Genomic DNA, 18570 nt, shown 5'->3' with positions numbered 1-18570 from the left:
AGTCTTTCTATATAACACTCTATTCTTTACCTTGCTTTAGCTTTTAATGTGTTTTGTCTTCTACCAAAACCCTATATTCAATTGTCGTCTATTTAATCCATGCCTTAATCTTTCTGGCATAGTTAATTATTCTATGCTCCATCTTAATCTTTGCGAATTAATATCACTTCTCACAGCAACATACTCCATATCAAAGGTTTTGTTTTGTCTTTCTCATAAATAAAATTCAGCACATGGTTATTTGCAAAGATAATAAAAAGGGGATTTTATCATCTCCATTGCTTGTCACAATCAACATCTTCGCAAAACAATTTTCGATATTCCCTTATTTCACGTGTTGAGCAATTTCGACTATTTTAAGGTAACACGATTTTACCGATCCTAATACTCTTGTTATTGTTCGGGGTTGTATGTTATATTTGCTAATTGTTATTAACGTGATGTCGTTTATGTTCTCAAGTTTAATCAGAGCGTTGAATTATGATGAAAATATTATATACAATATTATTATTATTATATTTTTACTGTGAAGTACACTAATCATGCGAGGGGTTTTCTATGAGTAAGTATTCAAGTCCAGTTTGTATTTAACGGCTTCTTAGTTGTATGTATAATGGGATTTTAAGCCATGGTGTATACGGTTTTCATGTTGTGGCTATGGAGTTGTAAGATGATAACTAATCAATGAATAATGACATTGATATGCTAGTGGATTTGATTTTACACGAAATCGTCCGGACTTGGATGGGTATATGGTCTGCGTTTTTATGAGCAACATTCTTTCGCTTGAGATTGATGGTTTATCATCGTAAAATTGGATTTTAGTGTTGTATTAAATTGTCGTTCCTTTGACATTGACTCGTGGGTGAGTAGCATAGAGGCTTACTCTAAGTGTTGAGCAGTTCCTTTAACGGAATATTTGACAATATCAATATTGAGATTGAGATAGAAATTGGTTACTGGTATTGAGTTATGAGTTACGGGGCCTTTGAGCCGAGTTATTTTTATGGTCCAGTGCGACCATGGTTATTAAGTTATATTATTTGAGTTTGAAATTGATATTGAGATGGAGATATTGTTTCGCGGTCTTACCGCCAGTTCACTCACCCCTTGTCCTTGGCTTAGGTTCGACGATGAGAATACGATATCTGTTTACTTTGGAGTACTATATTATGAGATGGAATAATGAGTAAGACGGAGTAATGAGTATGATGGAGTAGAGAGTTGAGATTGAATTAATTATTGGGATGAGAGTGTCTAAGTTTGAGTTTCAGATTAGTCATGGGGAGTGCTTTTATTATTCTCTCTGTTTATTTTTATTTTTACGTGTACTTGTTTCCACGCCATGACCAAAACTAAGCTGCTATATCGGGAAAGTTTCCATTTAAGAAAACTTTCCATTTAAAGAAGTTTCTATTTTTAGTAACTTTCTATTTTGGGAACGGGAATAGTTTAAGTAATTGTTTATCATTTATTTATCTTTCAGAGGGCGAATTTGTTGTGGAATATTACTGAGCACCCGACTATTTGACTGCAGTACTGAGGTAGGGGAATACACTTGACTTATTATCGTTGTTGTTGAATTGTGTTGGCTTGTTGTGTTTCATATGACCAAACTGTGAACGTTGACTTGATTCGTGGTTGTTGATTCATGTTATGATTCATATCCTGGAATGTGCTTGACTGAATTGATCGTATTGAGTATATTATCACAACATTCGGTAGCCGACATGATTCTATGATTTACCAGTTCAATGATATACATATTGTGTTGCATTAATTTCTTGAGCATTCATATGCATTGGAGATGGAGGATGTTGTGGTGACGTGGTGTGGTGATGATGATGTTGTGATAAGGCCCAAAGCGGGTTCTCAGACTTTCCTGGTGTCCTCACCGCGAGCCGCGGATCGGCTACGGTCGATATATAGTCTACTGGATCGGTATGGTCAAGGTTGTACGGGTTATGAGATATGAGTTGAGATGGAGGTGGAGGTGACGGAGGAGCATGCATATCATATTTTGTTGTTTTATTGTATTCCCTACTCAACCTCGTGGTTGACCCTGTGTATTCGTGAACACCTGTGATGACCCAAATTATTGGCGAGCAGACTTGACAGGTTTATGAGATAGGATGGGAGCTTGATGGGCGTGAGACACTGGATCAGAAGACTTAGTAGCTAGATCATCATTTAGAAGACTTTCACTTTTATTTATGTTAGTTCTTTGTAATTTGATGTAAATGAGGTTTTGTAAAAAAGTTAAGTTAAAGAAATTATGTAATTTGCCTTGGAGTTTAATTTGTTATTCACTACCTCGGGAAACCGAGATGGTAACAGTCCGGTTTATTAGGGAATGTCTTGCTAGAGGCTCCTTTATAAATCGGGGTGTTACAAATATGGCCTAAGAACAATATCAAAATTGATATTCGCCTATTAGTTGCACCCAAGACGATCTGAGATATGCCCTTTGATTATGCTAGAAATCAATCTAAAGTTTTCTGTTAAATTTAATTGTCTTTGTGTTCTTGTGATGAGAAAGAGGAGGCTAGGTCAAGAAAAAGCATTAGGGTAGAAATAATTCTCTCCCTTTCTTTTATATAGACCGAATTACCAAATTAATTAGGAAAGATATTACTCTCCTAATTTTCGGCCTATGTTGACCGAAATAAGGAATAAAAATTTCCTTATTTTTGGTCTTTCCAAAAATATATATGTGTTGAATTGTCATCTAGTGAGGATCGAACCCATGACCTCTTGGTATGTGTACCCTCACTATTACCACTATGACACATTCAGCTTGTTGATATTAAATACAACTGATTATATTTAATTACGAATTAACAGATTAATTCGTCCAAACTAACCTTATATATATTTAATTAAATATAACTTATTATAATTAATTTACGAATTGACAGTTAATTCGTCTAATCTTAATATTATTTAATTTTCATTAAATAATTATCTCATCAACACATTGACTAACTTTTTAGTCATTTTGGGCATCAATGTAATTATATTTCTATAACCACATTTCTCAAACACGTCCTATAGGTGTGACCTTTAGGGACCAGTTGATCACCGCCATCTGTATGATAATAACGTCAAACTTTCTAGCAAGCCAACCGTTATTAGGTAAACGTTAATCAACTGATTAAATATACGAAGTATACCCTTGTGAACCTGTAAGAGATTTACAAATGTTATCACACTAATTTGTGGAGGACACAAGCTCCAACAGCTTGGTGGTAGTATATGAGAAAGCCTAGAGTTATGGCTGAACTAGTATAACCTTGAGATAATGGCTAAATATTATAGCTGGGTTGGTACAACTCTGAGGTTGTGATAAAGTTATAGGTGGAGCCGTATAACTTTGAGATTATAGCTCAATGTTATAGCTGGGCTACTATAACTTAAGTCACATGTCGATGTTATAGCTAATGCTAATGTAGCATTATGCTAATGAAGTCATTGTTACAGCTAAAGCTAATATAACATTAGGTTACGAGGTAAGCTTATTGCTAAAGTTATAGCTGAAGTTACTATAACATTGGTTGCTTATACTTGTTTCATTTGTTATATTGTGTTCAACGTGTTATGTCCTTGTGTTGCATATGTATTTGGTAACGTTTGTTCATATGATAAGTGGGATAGTCAGTTTGACTATCTTATGAGTTGAGTCATGATGTTGTTCACGCATGTTGGTACAGTCAATTATATTATACTGTGCATTTGTGGTTTGCTAGTCTGAATAGATGACGTTAGTATCAGTTATATACTATCGGAACGAAGTAACATCACCCGTTGATGCGGGATTTATTTTGGTCTATGTTCGGGGGGTAGCAGAGGCAGTGGCTATATGCTCTGTTCCCCGAGTGTCGTTCGGTTTGCACCGAGAGTCTGGCCAAGTCTTAGATATATAGGCAGTGGTTATACGCTATACATAGTACCGTGAAGGCAGTGGTTATACGCTTCACACCGATGGAGGCAGTGGTTATACGCTCCGTTAGCTAGAGGCAATGCTTATATGCTCTGGCAAGTTAGAGGCAGTGGTTATACGTTCTAACGGGCGTTCGCTCTATTCGCTATGCTTTGTTGCTAGCTTTGTGCCTTCTGTTGCTGTGGATCGTGTGTCACCATGTTCGTTATGCTTTAATGCTAGCATCGTGCCTTAAGTTGTTATGAGTCGTATGCTAGTTTGGTTGTAAGTGTACATGGTCTAGTGGTTGCATATGGTCTAGGTTTGCATTATTGCATCCGTCTAAGATTGATAAAGTCATGGTAAGCTGTATTCGGTTTTCATGAGTATAGATGCTCTCACATGTTTACTGTTTATGCCTTTCAATTGTTATTGAATGTTGATTATATTCAATTGTTGTAAACATGATTCGGAGAGCATCTAGTTACTCCCGACTGATTGTCGACCCCCATTCTCAGGTTGTTCGGATTCTTGCTGACTGGTTTATGTTGCTTGGGATGCGTCAAGGGGCGAGACGAATAATAAATTTGGAGTTTGTTTTTATGTTTGTGAACCTTGAATAATGTATTAGTTTGGTTTTGGATTTAGTAGCGAACCGGTTTGTTCAGGTGTTTCCGCCACCTTGACCCTTTTATTATTGTTATACTCTGATAATTCATTTAGTATATGTTTTTCCTTTGTTTCATAATCCGGGTTGTTACAATAGAGGAATTCTCATCATAATACAACGTTTTAAACCAGCATTGACATCCATAGAATTATGAGTAATATTATTTTGCAATTCAAGACGATATAAATTATCAGACAAAATACCACAACCAATAATTTCAGAATTTCTGATAATACTGAATCTAGAGTCTGAAAAATTAAAGGTAAAACCTAAAGGTACAAGTCTTGATACTGAAATCAAATTTCTAAAGAAATTTGGAACATAAAATGTCTTTTCCAAATACAAAACAAAACCACTACTTAATATTAAGCTGCATTTCCCAATGGCTTCCACATGTGAACTAATCTGGTTTCCTAAATAGATTGAAAGTTCACTACCCACTGGTTTCCTTAGGTTTGTCATACCCTACAAGGTATTCGAAACATGGATTGTAGTTCCAGAATCAATCCACCAAGTATTATGATTAACATTAACCATATTAGATTCATAGCAAACAAACGCATGAAAATTACCTTTCTTCTTTAGCAAGCCTTAAAGTTAATGCAGTCCATATTCATGTGTCCCTTCTTTTTATAGAAGAAACACGTCCTTCTTAATGGCTGGCTCAACTGAAATCTTTCCCTTTCCCTTATCTTTAGTGTGACCCTTTTGCGTATTTGAAGAAGAAGCGACAGTAAGGTTCACCTTTTCACCTTTCTCCATTAACAATCTCCCCTCCTCTTGAACACACATGGCCATAAATTCATTAATTGACCATTTATCCTTATGTGTGTTGTAAGAGATATTAAAAGGAGCATATTTGGAGGAAGAGTGCATAAAATGAAGTGCACAAGGAAAGTGTCAGACATGGTAACTTCCAAGGTCTTAAGTTGAGCTGCAATATCCGTCATGCGCATGATATAATCACGCACACCTTTAGTCTCGGTGAGCCTCAAAGATGAAAACTGCATTATTAAGTTACTAACAAGAGCTTTATCAAAAGTTGAAACTGCTCATCGATGGCCTTAATTAGATCTTTAACTTTAGTATTCTGATCGACAGAACCATGAATACTAGCACAGATTTTGGTCTTTATGAACATAATGGAGAGACGGTTATATTTCTCCTACTTTCATAAAGATCAATTGCTTCTTTAGTGCTTTCTTTAGTTACTTTAGGTGATTCGTCTTTCCGAATAGCATAATCAATATCTAACCATCCCAACTGCAGTAGCATTCTCTCTTTCTAGACCTTATAGTTATCACCATTCAATTCAGGAATGTCAAATTCGACATCAGTAGTACTCCCAGGTTAACTTACTGCAAATATAATAAATAACATGCTTATTACAAAAAAATTGAGACTTAAAACTTATCATGTTTTACGAATGTAAATCATGCTCAAATATGAAATCTAGTGACATAAAACTTGCCTATGGGATAAAGTTCTACTCAATTAGATACATAAAAATTTAACTTTATGACAATAATATCAAAACATATACATCTCTTAACTCCTATGGGTAGATTAAGAAACAAGATTCAATATATCATCCTAATTAGTCATACAAATACATACAACAAGATTCCCGTGGGTAAGTCTCATTATATTACATACGACTAATTATAAATAATGTCTAGTTTCCACATGTGATTTCAAAATAAAAAATTTTTAATTAATTAGAGATGTTGTGGCTAAACTCTAACTATTAAAACTTTGAATCACTCGACATTAAAATTTAATCTATATACTCAATTTAATGTATATAGAAAAAATTCAATGACCAAAAACACAATTGATCTTACTCAAAAGTAAATGTCAAACAAAGTAATTCCAATGTACGACATACAACTAGTAATGAAGGTTAAAACTCATCCATAAAGACTAGTGCGTATGTACTCGGTGAAAATCAATTGCTGTGAACTTATGCAACTCAATATAACCATGAATTTTCATTGCTTATATGCCAAAGTATTAAAAACACATGCACTACGAGCGAAGCACATGTCAACAAAAAAAAAAAGCAAGGAAACCATGTACTCCACAACAAGAAATACAAATTTATTAGGAAATAATATCCTTATTATTAGGATATTATTTCTAGTCAATATTATGATTGATTAGTTGCTACATTGTTGTTATTCTTTCCGATATTCTTGCCTTGAGTTGCGATATTACGATTGACTTGTATTGCTATTTAAGCCTAATTGGGCATCATAATAAACAAGATACATTCTCACAAACCTTAACATGGTATCAGCTTGGTTTCTTTCCTCTCTTTCTAATTTTCAATTCTAAAAAAAAAAAAAAAAAAAAAAAAAAAAAAAGAACCCTAATCACGAAAATCCTCAGAACAATCACACTGCCTTCCATGGCTGGAGACGACACCAACACAACTGTCTCCTTTCCCCGAATTGATCCCTCTAGCCCTTATTATCTCGGATCCCAAGATGGTCCGGGTGCTAAAATCTCAAATATCGAACTCCGTCATGACAACTATGACGCTTGGCAGATGTCAATGAAAATGTCGTTGAAATCCCGACGCAAATTTGGCTTCGTTGATGGAACAATCAAAAAACCCACCACTCAATTTGATCTTGAAAACTGGGAGGCGGTTCATTGTACCATTGTACAATGGATTCGTAACACGATCTCTCCGTCTTTACTGGATAACGTGACCTACGGGTATGATGCTTCAATTTTATGGGCCGAATTGGAGTCGCAGTTCGCGGTTGTCGACGGTACAAAAATTCACAATCTCAAAACTCAGTTAAAAGATCTCAAGCAAACTAAAGGTATGTCTGTTACCACTTATTATGGTAAATTGAAATCAATTTGGGACTCGCTTGCCGTTCATGAACCACCATTTTCGTGCAAATGTAACAAATGCGAGTGCGATATTGGCAAGGCCGCGATTCAGCGTCTTGACAACGAAAAATTACACCAATTCTTTATGGGACTAGATACGACTTTATACGGTAACATCCGCTCCCAACAATTTCAACTTGATCCCCTACCCACTTTGAATGGTGCTTATAATATCGTACTTCAAGAGGAACGACTTCGTTCCGAGTCTATTCCAGATGTGTCTGATGTCAGTGCCTTTGCACTGTCGCCTGCCAATTTTAATACCCATTCCAAAGACCGGGCTCCTCGTCGTCCTCTGTTTTGCTCTCACTGTGAGACCCGAGGACATGAGGTTGCAACTTGCTTCTTTAAGACAAATCGCTTCCCCGAGTGGTGGGGTGACAGGCCAAGGACCTTAGCCGAATATCGTCACTACCGACTGACAATTGCAGGAGGTTCGCGTGGTTCTGGTTCGGGTGCTGCGGGTTCGGGTGCTGCGGGTTCGGGTGCTGCGGGTTCGGGTGCCTCTGGTTCCGGGTCTGGTCGGGACAAGGATGGTACTATCCCTGTTCGTGCCAATGCTGTGATGGGACCTACGGCCCATTCTCTTCTTGCATCCGATCGACTAAGCGGTATGTGTAGTTGGATTCTTGACACCGGAGCTTCCAATCATGTGACGGGTACTTTGTCATGCTTGGAAACTCGCAAAGAAATTAATGGCCGGCCTGTTTGTCTACCAAATGGACAACAAGTTGTTGCTGCTATGACAGGAACCGTTTACATTAATGAATTCATCACCCTTCGGGATGTTCTTTATATACCAAGTTTAAAATGCAATTTGATATCCATTTCGCAGCTTACATCGGACACCAATATCTGTTTTGAATTTGCTAACTCTTCTTGTCTTATTCAGGACCGTTCCTTGAGGACGACGATTGGAGCCGGTGAGTTACGGGATGGACTGTATTGGATTCGTGCGGGGACGAGGACTGCGGTGGTGAACAACATGACCCAACAAGGTACTTTTGATCTTTGGCATCGACGTCTTGGTCATCCGTCCGATAAGATAGTCAAGCTCATTCCTCCTCTTAGTAGTTTCAATTGCGATAAGACTATTAATAAGGATTTGGTTTGTGATATTTGTCATTATGCAAAACAACATCGTCACAGTTTTACTTCCAATAATAAGCATGCTTCGGATTTATTTGAATTGATACATTGTGATTTGTGGGGCTCTTATCGTACTCCCTCATCGTGTGGTGCACGGTATTTTTTGACTATTGTTGATGACTACTCCCGAGCAACTTGGGTCTATTTACTTCTCGATAAAAAAGAGGTCACCGACATGTTTATGAGCTTTATTAATATGGTTGCCACTCAATTCTCAAAAACAATCAAAACGGTTCGTTCTGACAACGGGACGGAATTTAATTGTATGGCCGCGTACTTTTTCTCTCAAGGAATTAAATTTGAGACATCTTGCCTTGGCACGCCTCAACAAAATGGGCGTGTCGAACGTAAACACCGTCATATTTTAAATGTTGCGCGAGCTCTTTGTTTTCAAGGTAATCTTCCCACATCCTTTTGGGGCGAATGTGTCCTCTCGGCTGCATATCTAATTAATCGAACTCCGTCTTCTTTACTAAATGGACGGACTCCGTTTGAATGTCTATTTGGAGAGTCGCCCTCATACTCCAATTTGCGGGTCTTTGGTTGTTTATGTTTTGCTCATAATCAGTATACTAAAGGAGACAAATTTACTAAACGGGGACGTAAATGTGTATTCGTGGGTTATCCATCTAATAAGAAGGGGTGGAAACTTTATGACCTCGAAACAAAGTCGTTTTTTGTTTCCCGTGATGTTATTTTTCATGAAACGGAATTCCCGTTTAATTCTCATGGGGCCACTGAAATATCATCTCCTATGGCTGATTCGATCTCTTATGATGAACCCTTTGATGGGTCACTCTATTCTGACCCGGGTCCTGATGGGGCGGGAAATTCGACCCATGACGGGTCTGGTGAGGCCACGGTTGAGACCCCTGCCACTGACACAAGCAACAGCCCGACAGGGGCTGCCACTGACCCAAGCAGCAGCGAAACAGGGGCTGCCGTACCCCATGAAACAGAGGACACGGTACTAGGCCGCGGTCATCGCATCCGCTTTCCAAATTCCCGTCTTCAGGGCTACATTCTCGATACAACGCACAGTCCATCCCCGTCTCCCAGCCCACCGAGCTCTCCCACGTCGTCCTCAGGTACGTCTTATCATTTAGCAAATTATCTAAATTGCAATTTATTCTCGGAGAAACATCGTAATTTTTTGGCAGCTGTAACCATGGGTGTTGAACCACCATCCTTTAAAGAAGCTATCCGGGATGATGGGTGGTGCGAAGCTATGAAGCTCGAAATTGACGCTCTTGAACGAAATGACACTTGGGAACTTTCCGACCTTCCACCTAATAAGAAGGCCCTTGGGTGTCGATGGATTTATAAAATAAAATATAAATCTGATGGCTCGATCGAACGACTTAAGGCCCGTCTTGTTGTCTTTGGGAATCATCAAATCGAAGGTTTGGATTATGGTGAAACTTTTGCTCCCGTCGTTAAAATGGTCACTGTCCGTATATTTTTAGCTATTGCGGCTATAAATAAATGGGAGCTTCATCAAATGGATGTTCATAACGCTTTCTTACATGGTGACTTAGACGAGGAAGTCTACATGAAAATTCCTCCCGGTTTCAGTCGTGGCAAAGAAGGCAAAGTGTGTCGTTTAAAAAAGTCGTTGTACGGTCTTCGACAAGCTCCTCGCTGCTGGTTTGCTAAGCTCACAACGGCTCTCAAAGATTATGGGCTCCAACAATCTCATTCCGACTATTCATTATTTTCTTACTCGTAAAACCAGGTTCGACTCTTTATCCTTATTTATGTTGATGATCTGGTTATTGCGGGAAATGATTCTTCCGCTGTTGCAAATTTCAAGTCATATTTGGGAAAGTGCTTTCATATGAAGGATTTGGGACCGCTCAAATATTTTTTGGGTCTCGAAATTTCTCGTAGCTCGGAAGGAATTTATGTCAATCAACGAAAATATGCCCTTGAAATAATTTCTGAAGTTGGTTTATTAGGATGCAAGCCCGCTCAAACACCCATGGAGCAACATCACACACTTGGTAATGCTACTGGCCCTTTACTCGAAAATATCGAGTCCTATAGAAGACTTGTTGGCCGTCTTGTTTACCTCTCTGTGACCCGCCCCGACTTATCCTATGCCGTTCACATTCTATCCCGTTTTCTCCATCAACCCCGAGAGGATCATATGTCCGCGGCGTTACGAGTTGTCAAATATCTCAAAGGAAGCCCGGGTCAAGGCATTCTACTTCGTGCCGATAGTAACTTAAACCTTACGGGATGGTGTGATTCGGATTATGGTGGCTGTCCGACCTCTAGACGATCCGTTTCTGGTTGGTTTATTTTTCTCGGAGACTCACCTGTTTCGTGGAAAACAAAAAAACAAACCACGGTCTCGTTATCCTCGGCCGAAGCAGAATATCGCTCCATGGCGAATATTGTTTGTGAATTAAAATGGATGAAAGGCCTTCTTCTTAATTTTGGCATCAATATCAACAGTCCCATGAAGGTCTTCTCAGATAGCAAGTCGGCTCTTGACCTTGCTCGCAACCCCGTCTTTCACGAGCGCACAAAGCACATTGAAATCGACTGCCACTTCATTCGGGATGCCATTATCGAGGGCCTAATCACTGCGGCTCATGTGTCTACTACGTCCCAATTGGCCGATATTTTTACCAAAGCTTTGGGCGCATCTCAATTCCATACTCTTCTCCGCAAGCTTGGCGTTCTCGACCTTCACGCTCCAGCTTGAGGGGGGGTATTAGGAAATAATATCCTTATTATTAGGATATTATTTCTAGTCAATATTATGATTGATTAGTTGCTCATTGTTGTTATTCTTTCCGATATTCTTGCCTTGAGTTGCGATATTACGATTGACTTGTATTGCTATTTAAGTCTAATTGGGCTTCATAATAAACAAGATACATTCTCACAAACCTTAACAAAATTGAAGCATAAGGAAATCACGTACCCCACGACTCAATACATGCTTTAGCAAATCAGACACCCAACAGCCAAGTCAATATACATACACCGTATAATTGCATAAATAAAACACCCAACAATCAAGTCAATATACATACAGCATGTATAGTCGCATAGATAAAAAATTCTCAACCAAAGCAAAATTCATGGAATACGGATCATTCTATGCGATAACTATTATTTTAATTAAGCAAGGCAGAGGCGATTATTCGCTCTGATACCAACTGTAAGTTTCTATAATCTAAATTAACCTGTTCTAGTCTTATAATGAACATGTATAAAATGAATGGCGGAAGCGATAAAAGAGATCGGTTACTTACCTCCAGCCATTGCTTGAAATAATTGATCTGTCGTAATAAATAACCTTAATTCTTACACCCCATATCTGACTTGCCTTCCCAACCCTCAGCCTCACAATTTAGATGGTGTATTTTCTTAATGAGGTAGGCTTGGTGAACCTTAATCAGAATAAATATGTTCCCCTTATATACTTTTGCCATCAAAGAGTCAACTAAACAGTTTCCGAAATTGTGAGTGGTAAGTTTTGAGACACAATCGTGGAAACGGAGTCCTAGGTAAATTCCATCATACAATGGACCAACTTAATTTCCATAAAATAATTTAATTACATATTAATGAAATGCTTATTTATTTTATGGAATATCTTACAAGAATCTCTCTATAAAATTTAATAAATTTTCGTTTTACAGTTTGTTCATAATAAATTATTTATGAACAGTTCGTCTGTAAACTGCGAATCTGTCATCAGTCAAAAGAATAATTCGTAGACTGACTTTCCCTTATGATCCAGTGGCTAATATTTTTCCTACATAATCTTTGGAATATCTAGTTATGTTTAGGATTTTACTTTGCCTTAAAATATTTTCTTAAAGTCGTTTTCTGAACTGAAATATTATTGGTGTCGATTTCTGACAGCTTTAAGAAATGAATTTTTAGACCCTTGTTGCCTTCGTTTTCTAAAGTTGATTATATAATTAAAGTTGTAGTTAAGAGCTACTGGAAACCAATAAAATTGGCCTTGTGTCATTTCAATTTTTTTGTATTTAATTATGAATTTTACAGTACTGTTGTCCTGTTTTTAAAATCTTATTTTAAGAGTTTGTCTCGTTAAGGCCCAATAATATATATCTTACTAAAGTACATTAAATCTTTAGCTTATTCTAAGTTTTAGTACAGTAACTGGTCGGAGTAAATATTTTCGGTAACTTGTCGTTAGGAGCACCTAGACCAAAACACAATTTATAGCTTCACAAACAACTGTACAATTAGTAAAGAGGCAAGTAAAGGTCGGATCCCAAGGGACGGGAATTGAGATGAGATTTCTATTGCAACTAGTGGTGTCTTAGGGGTGTCACAATTTGGGTTGATGTAGAAGGTCACTAAACTAAATAGCAATGAAAGTAAACAAGCAAGATGAATTAAAAAGGGTTGTAAACAATTGATAAAAAGCACTAGGGTATCATGGGGTCATAGGTGATTCATGGGAATTGATCATACAAACATGTTCTCAAATTATAAGCAAGCAATTATTGTTGTGATGGATTAAGTTGGGTTATATCTTACAATCCTAGGAAAGTTTGGGTCCCGGAGCCGAATCGATTAGATTGTACAACACCTACAAGTCGACTTAGTCTTCCCTACTCAACAACATGCATGGTCTAATGAGACTCGAGTTGGTTTATGTCTTACAAGTCTCATTGAAAAGATAGGTGATGGGTAAAAAATGCAAGGATTCATAGGCTCGCATTTCATCAAAAATAACATGTGTATGAGTTGAGATCATAACAAGCAAGCAAATAAACCATGAAAGCATATTAATTTAAGCATGAATCATTCCCCATGTTGGTTTCCCCTAATTACTCATTAACCCTAGCTATGGAACTACTCACTCATTATCATGTTGAACATGCTAGCAAGGTTGTCAATCATACCAACAAAGTGAAACATGATGAATAAATGAAAGTAATTAGCAATAATAAAAAAGGGATTAATAGAATTATACCTACTAATGATTCCAATAATAAAGCAAAGAATAAAAGAAGTACTTGATGCTTGATTGAGAGGTTGTCAATCTCCCAATAATAACCCAAATAATCTTCAATTACCCAAAATAAAGGATGAACAAAAGAGAGATTAAGAAAATAAAACTTGTATTAAAACTTGATTAATTGTTGATTACAAAATTGAAGAGAGATTTGATTGATATTAACTACCCTAGAGATTGCTAAGAAGAACATGATCTTCTAATTAGACTAATGGGGTATTTATAGTGGGGATTAGGTGTAGGAATTAGGGTTAACTAAGGGCTTAAATGACGATTAAGTCCCTACTTAAGGAAACGCCGGTATTTTTGGAAGGATGGGCATCTTTCTTGAAGCTTGAAGAAGACGAAGTTGTGCTGCCTTGGAATCCGTGCGTCTTTAGCACGAGACGGGCGGATTCGAGGGTCTCTGCCCGGGCGTCTTGGGGAGAAGATGGGCGTCTTCTGGGGTTGCTGCCCGGGCATCTTGTGGTGAAGACGCTCGGATTGTGGAGGTGGAGGACGGGCGTCTTCAGGACAATCCGCACGGATTGCTGGACAGTCACATTTCTTCTTCTTTTCTTCCCTTTTCTTCATAAAATCCTTGGGGATTTCCTCGGGGATGCAAGGATCTTTCCTCATCATTGCCCATCTACTATAGTATGTACAAAAGCCTTCTAATCTTGTCTCTCCTTGATGCTTGGTCATTGAATTCAATCAATTTAGTCTCGTTTTGCCATGAAAATGCAAGGTTTGCACTCCTTTCCTACCAAGGACACAAAACCTCAAAGAATATGCAAAACAAAGAACTAAAGACAATAAATGACCCAAATATGTACTAAAAAGCATGGGAACAAGGCTAATTCGGGGACTAAATATGCTCTAATTATGATCACATCAAATATCCCCAAACCGAACCTTTGCTCGTCCCAAGTAAAGAGGTGACAAAGACTAGGACCATTATTTAAACTAACCTAATAACATAGCCGATATGAGACAATTAGCGGGTTTCACTCTGCCCCTTCAACTCACAACAAGACAACCATGAGGTAGGATGCCTTCTTGCAAGTCAAGGTGGGTCTTGCTAAAATGGCGACACATCCAAACATTAAGCACATAAAAACAAATAATGGATGCATCTACAAAAGAATAGCCACTTTCCTCATCTAAGTGGCGGAAATTATCTACAAGGGAAGCAATTCAAGGGTACACACTCCTTTATAGATGCAATTTCTTCAAACTACTAAGCCTAGAAGGATACCAATAAATCACCTCCAAGTTGTGTCAAGCTAGGGTACCTTTGTCCTCTATCGTTAAATGCTTTTGTCAATAGTAGACTCCCTATGGTGTTAGAAACACTGGAGGATCGCGGAATTCCCCCTCTTGCCTAGACAATAAGAAGGGTAGTCCCCTCTCTACCATGCACAAAAATGGATACGGTGGATAAAGGGATCAATAGATATTTGAGTTTCACTTTGGGAGTTTGCTTTTGTTTTTGTTTTTCCCCCCAATTTCATGTGGCATATAACATTTGAGAACACTTTCTTGCCATTTCTTTTGATTTTTGGCATTTCAACACTTGACAACTTTCTTTGCATTTCTTTTGAACATTTTCAAAGTCACCCCATATGTAGTGAGGGTGGCTTATATTTGAAGCTTTAGGAGTTCTATTTTTGCTCCTCTTTTCATTTGATGCATTTTTTTGCAAACTTTATTTCACTTTTCATTTCATTGAACTCAAATTGATTTCTTTTTGTGCCCATTCCCTTTGATGACAAAAATGTATGGTAGAACATGGATGATGGATGCATGGTTTCAAGGGTCACCTTGGAATAAACGGTAGCCAAGGAGTTATCACACCACAAAGTACTCTTGACTAGGCTTTAAACCATGGATCAAAGGATACTAGCATGACACATCCTAGGGTGTTTTACAAGTATTCTAACAAGCAAAGTCTTAAGAAGAAAAAGCATCTAGTAGGGCCTATATACACTTGTCAAGCTTCCCAAGTAGATGGTTTCGCAAAAAATTTCTAACATGCTACTACATGCCATGATGCAACTAACATATAAACATCCTAATGCAAATGATTATACCAACTAATATGACATATAAACTAAATGCAAGTCCTAAGTTCACATTGTTATACCGCATCAATCAAAATAAAGCCACATAGTCATTAACATAAAGAGGAAAAAGGAGATTGGAAAGATCATACCATGCGGTCTTCAATATCCTCATGTCTTGGATGTGGCGTAGTCGATCAATGTGAACAAGGGTAAAACAAACACAATATATAAAATAATATATACACGACTACACTATAAAGGAAATGAACATGTTTTTGGTTTTTCAATTTTTCAAATTTTTATGGTTTTTTTGAAATTTTCAATTTTTTTGGATTTTTGAATAGAAGTTAAGTTAGAATTCCCCATCCCCACACTAATATGGGCATTGTCCTCAATGGCCAAAATGATGGGAAATCATGCAAGCATGATGCATGAATTCTACACTAAATGCAAGCTACACTAATCTACACTACATGATGCATGGTTTTTGTTTATGACGGAGAGGATAATTTAGATTACCTCCCGTTGTGTATGTATGTACTTCCCCAAACCGAGTTAGACATTATTTCTAATGTCCTAAGGTTGGGTGTAGTTCATGCACACACGATGCAATGCATGAAACTAAATTTATCATTTTGTATTTTCAAAAGTGGGAACAATAAAATAAGAACACCTCAATGGGGCCGAGGTGTTAGTCTTCTATGTTGCTAGGACTACTCCAACCATGATCAAGATTAAATAATATACAAGTTAACAAAACACAAACTTCTTTTCATGAAAATTGAAACTTAAAGAGAGGAGATGAGGAAACTTCACTTAAGCTTGTGATGGGTGCCTCTCGCCCGCTCCACCTAGCTATGAAGTAATCCTCTAGAGATCGGCATCATCTCCTTCTAGATCACTATCCCATATCTCCTTTGATGCATCACTCATATTCGGGTCCATGAACTCGTTCTCTTCACTTTCAAGCTCCACCGTGTCCCCTCCGCAAGAATTGTTGCTCCCCTCCTCTTGTCTCCCGTTTGCCCCTTCATTTGCCCTCTCCGAATTGAGGATGTAACACCCCCATACTCCAAGTGCCTTACCAGGACCACTCAGGTATGAAGACATTACCATCTCGGTTACCCGAGGCAATGATAATCAAATAACAATGAAGAAACAACGTTTATTATAAATACTTAGCGAAGAGTTACAAATCTCAAAACCAAACCAAAAGTACGATACATGTTCTCAAACTGACTGTTCTAACTGAAATGTAAATACTAATAAGCTACAGCGGAAGACTCCTATCATCATGTCGTGGCATCCCAAATATCCCAGACTCATCTCAATACTGCTCAATATCTGCTCACCATCCCCGAATGGATCACCGCAGATTTACAAAACAACACCGAGTCGTACTAATCACACAATTCAATATATACTAACAATAAGATAAACAAGACAGCTTAACTCACACACACACACCACGCCAAATCCAATCATCTCAATCACTCGATCGTCCCACCGGACCCATTACGCCAATGGGGGGACCGCACCGTACCCACCAAATCCCCGCTCCACATAGTGAGCGATAACCCCGTCCATTAATGTGCACATCCCTTCTTTGGCGGGTTCCACGTATAAGCGAAACTAGGGCGTGAAGCCACTCCCGCAAGTGACCCCACTCGGTAGAGGCCACGCCTCGCGAACCATCAACAACGATCACAACCACAATCACAATACAATTACTATATCAAACAACCAAACACAATACATCAACCAATATCCCATTATGGGACTAATACTTTGAGTAGAAAATCCTACCCGTATGCACACAATCGACGGTCTCTCATCGCCGAGTCAAAAAGCTTCTTCTATGAACCCTCCTCCTATCATACAACACATAGAGGCTACCAAATCACATACTACACATAAAACCCCCAAATCTCTAAATTAGGGTTTAACCAAATCAAAGGAAAGACAATAAAAAGGGTACATAGATCTTACCCTCGACGCAAGGAACTCAACGGTATGAACAACGATAAGAACTGACCCTCCAAACTCCGGGTATTGCTAATAATGCGATTAAGAAGATGGACTTGCTTGCTTTCTCTCTTAAACAGTAATTTAGGTTTTGTAAAAGTGATTTAGAATAATGACGACAAAGCTTAAATACCTTAATCGCATAATTAACAAAACCAAAGAAAACTCCCCGTAAAACCGGCTACTCGATCGAGTACCCGAGGTACTCGATCGAGTACCCCCTTACTCGATCGAGTGCCCCAGCTACTCGATCGAGTACCCAACAGGTCAGAAACTTTTCTCAAACGCAACTTACCCTTACTCGACAGAGTAAGGCCTACTCGATAGAGTACCCCCAAGACTTATAAATACGGAGTATTACAGTCTTCCCTCCTTAAAAGGAACTTCGTCCCCGAAGTTCAAACCACTACTAAACAAAGGTACTCCCCTAACATTCCCGACTCAACAACCATACAAAATTCAGCATAAAACATGTTACTAACCCAACTCATCCCGACAAACATACCGACACAACATATAAAAGGGGTATAAGACTCTTAAAAACTGTTCGCGATCATCTCCTACCCCCCTAAAAGAAACAAGGTTACGTCCCCGTAACCATACTTACCTGATCAAAAAGGAAAGGGTAACGCTCTTTCATAGCCTCCTCTGGCTCCCATGTAGCTTCCTCGGTCTCGTGGTTAGACCAAAGGATCTTAAGCAGAACTGTCTCACCATTCCTAGTCTTTCTAACCTTTCGGTCTAGAATCTGTTTAGGCACCTCAAGATATGATAAGGACTCATCAAGCTCTAAGTTCTCGGCCTCTAACACATGTGACGGGTCACTCACATACTTCCGCAG

The 18570-nt window shown here is 38.3% G+C and overlaps 1 protein-coding gene across 1 annotated transcript; it reads left to right on the top strand.

Annotated features, from left to right (window-relative positions):
- Nucleotides 1–6999: 6999 nt before the first annotated feature.
- Nucleotides 7000–11358, top strand: LOC141631152 (uncharacterized). The gene is made up of 4 exons (XM_074443859.1): nt 7000–8283; nt 8389–8604; nt 9214–10239; nt 10381–11358. The coding sequence occupies exons 1-4, from the start codon at nt 7000–7002 to the stop codon at nt 11356–11358; spliced, it is 3504 nt and encodes a 1167-aa protein (XP_074299960.1).
- Nucleotides 11359–18570: the final 7212 nt, after the last annotated feature.

This window comes from Silene latifolia, chromosome Y (genome assembly GCF_048544455.1).
Source record: "Silene latifolia isolate original U9 population chromosome Y, ASM4854445v1, whole genome shotgun sequence".
Taxonomy (NCBI): Eukaryota; Viridiplantae; Streptophyta; class Magnoliopsida; order Caryophyllales; family Caryophyllaceae; genus Silene; species Silene latifolia.
The sequence above is the reverse complement of the archived record's forward strand: the minus strand, read 5'-3'. Positions and strand labels throughout refer to the sequence as shown.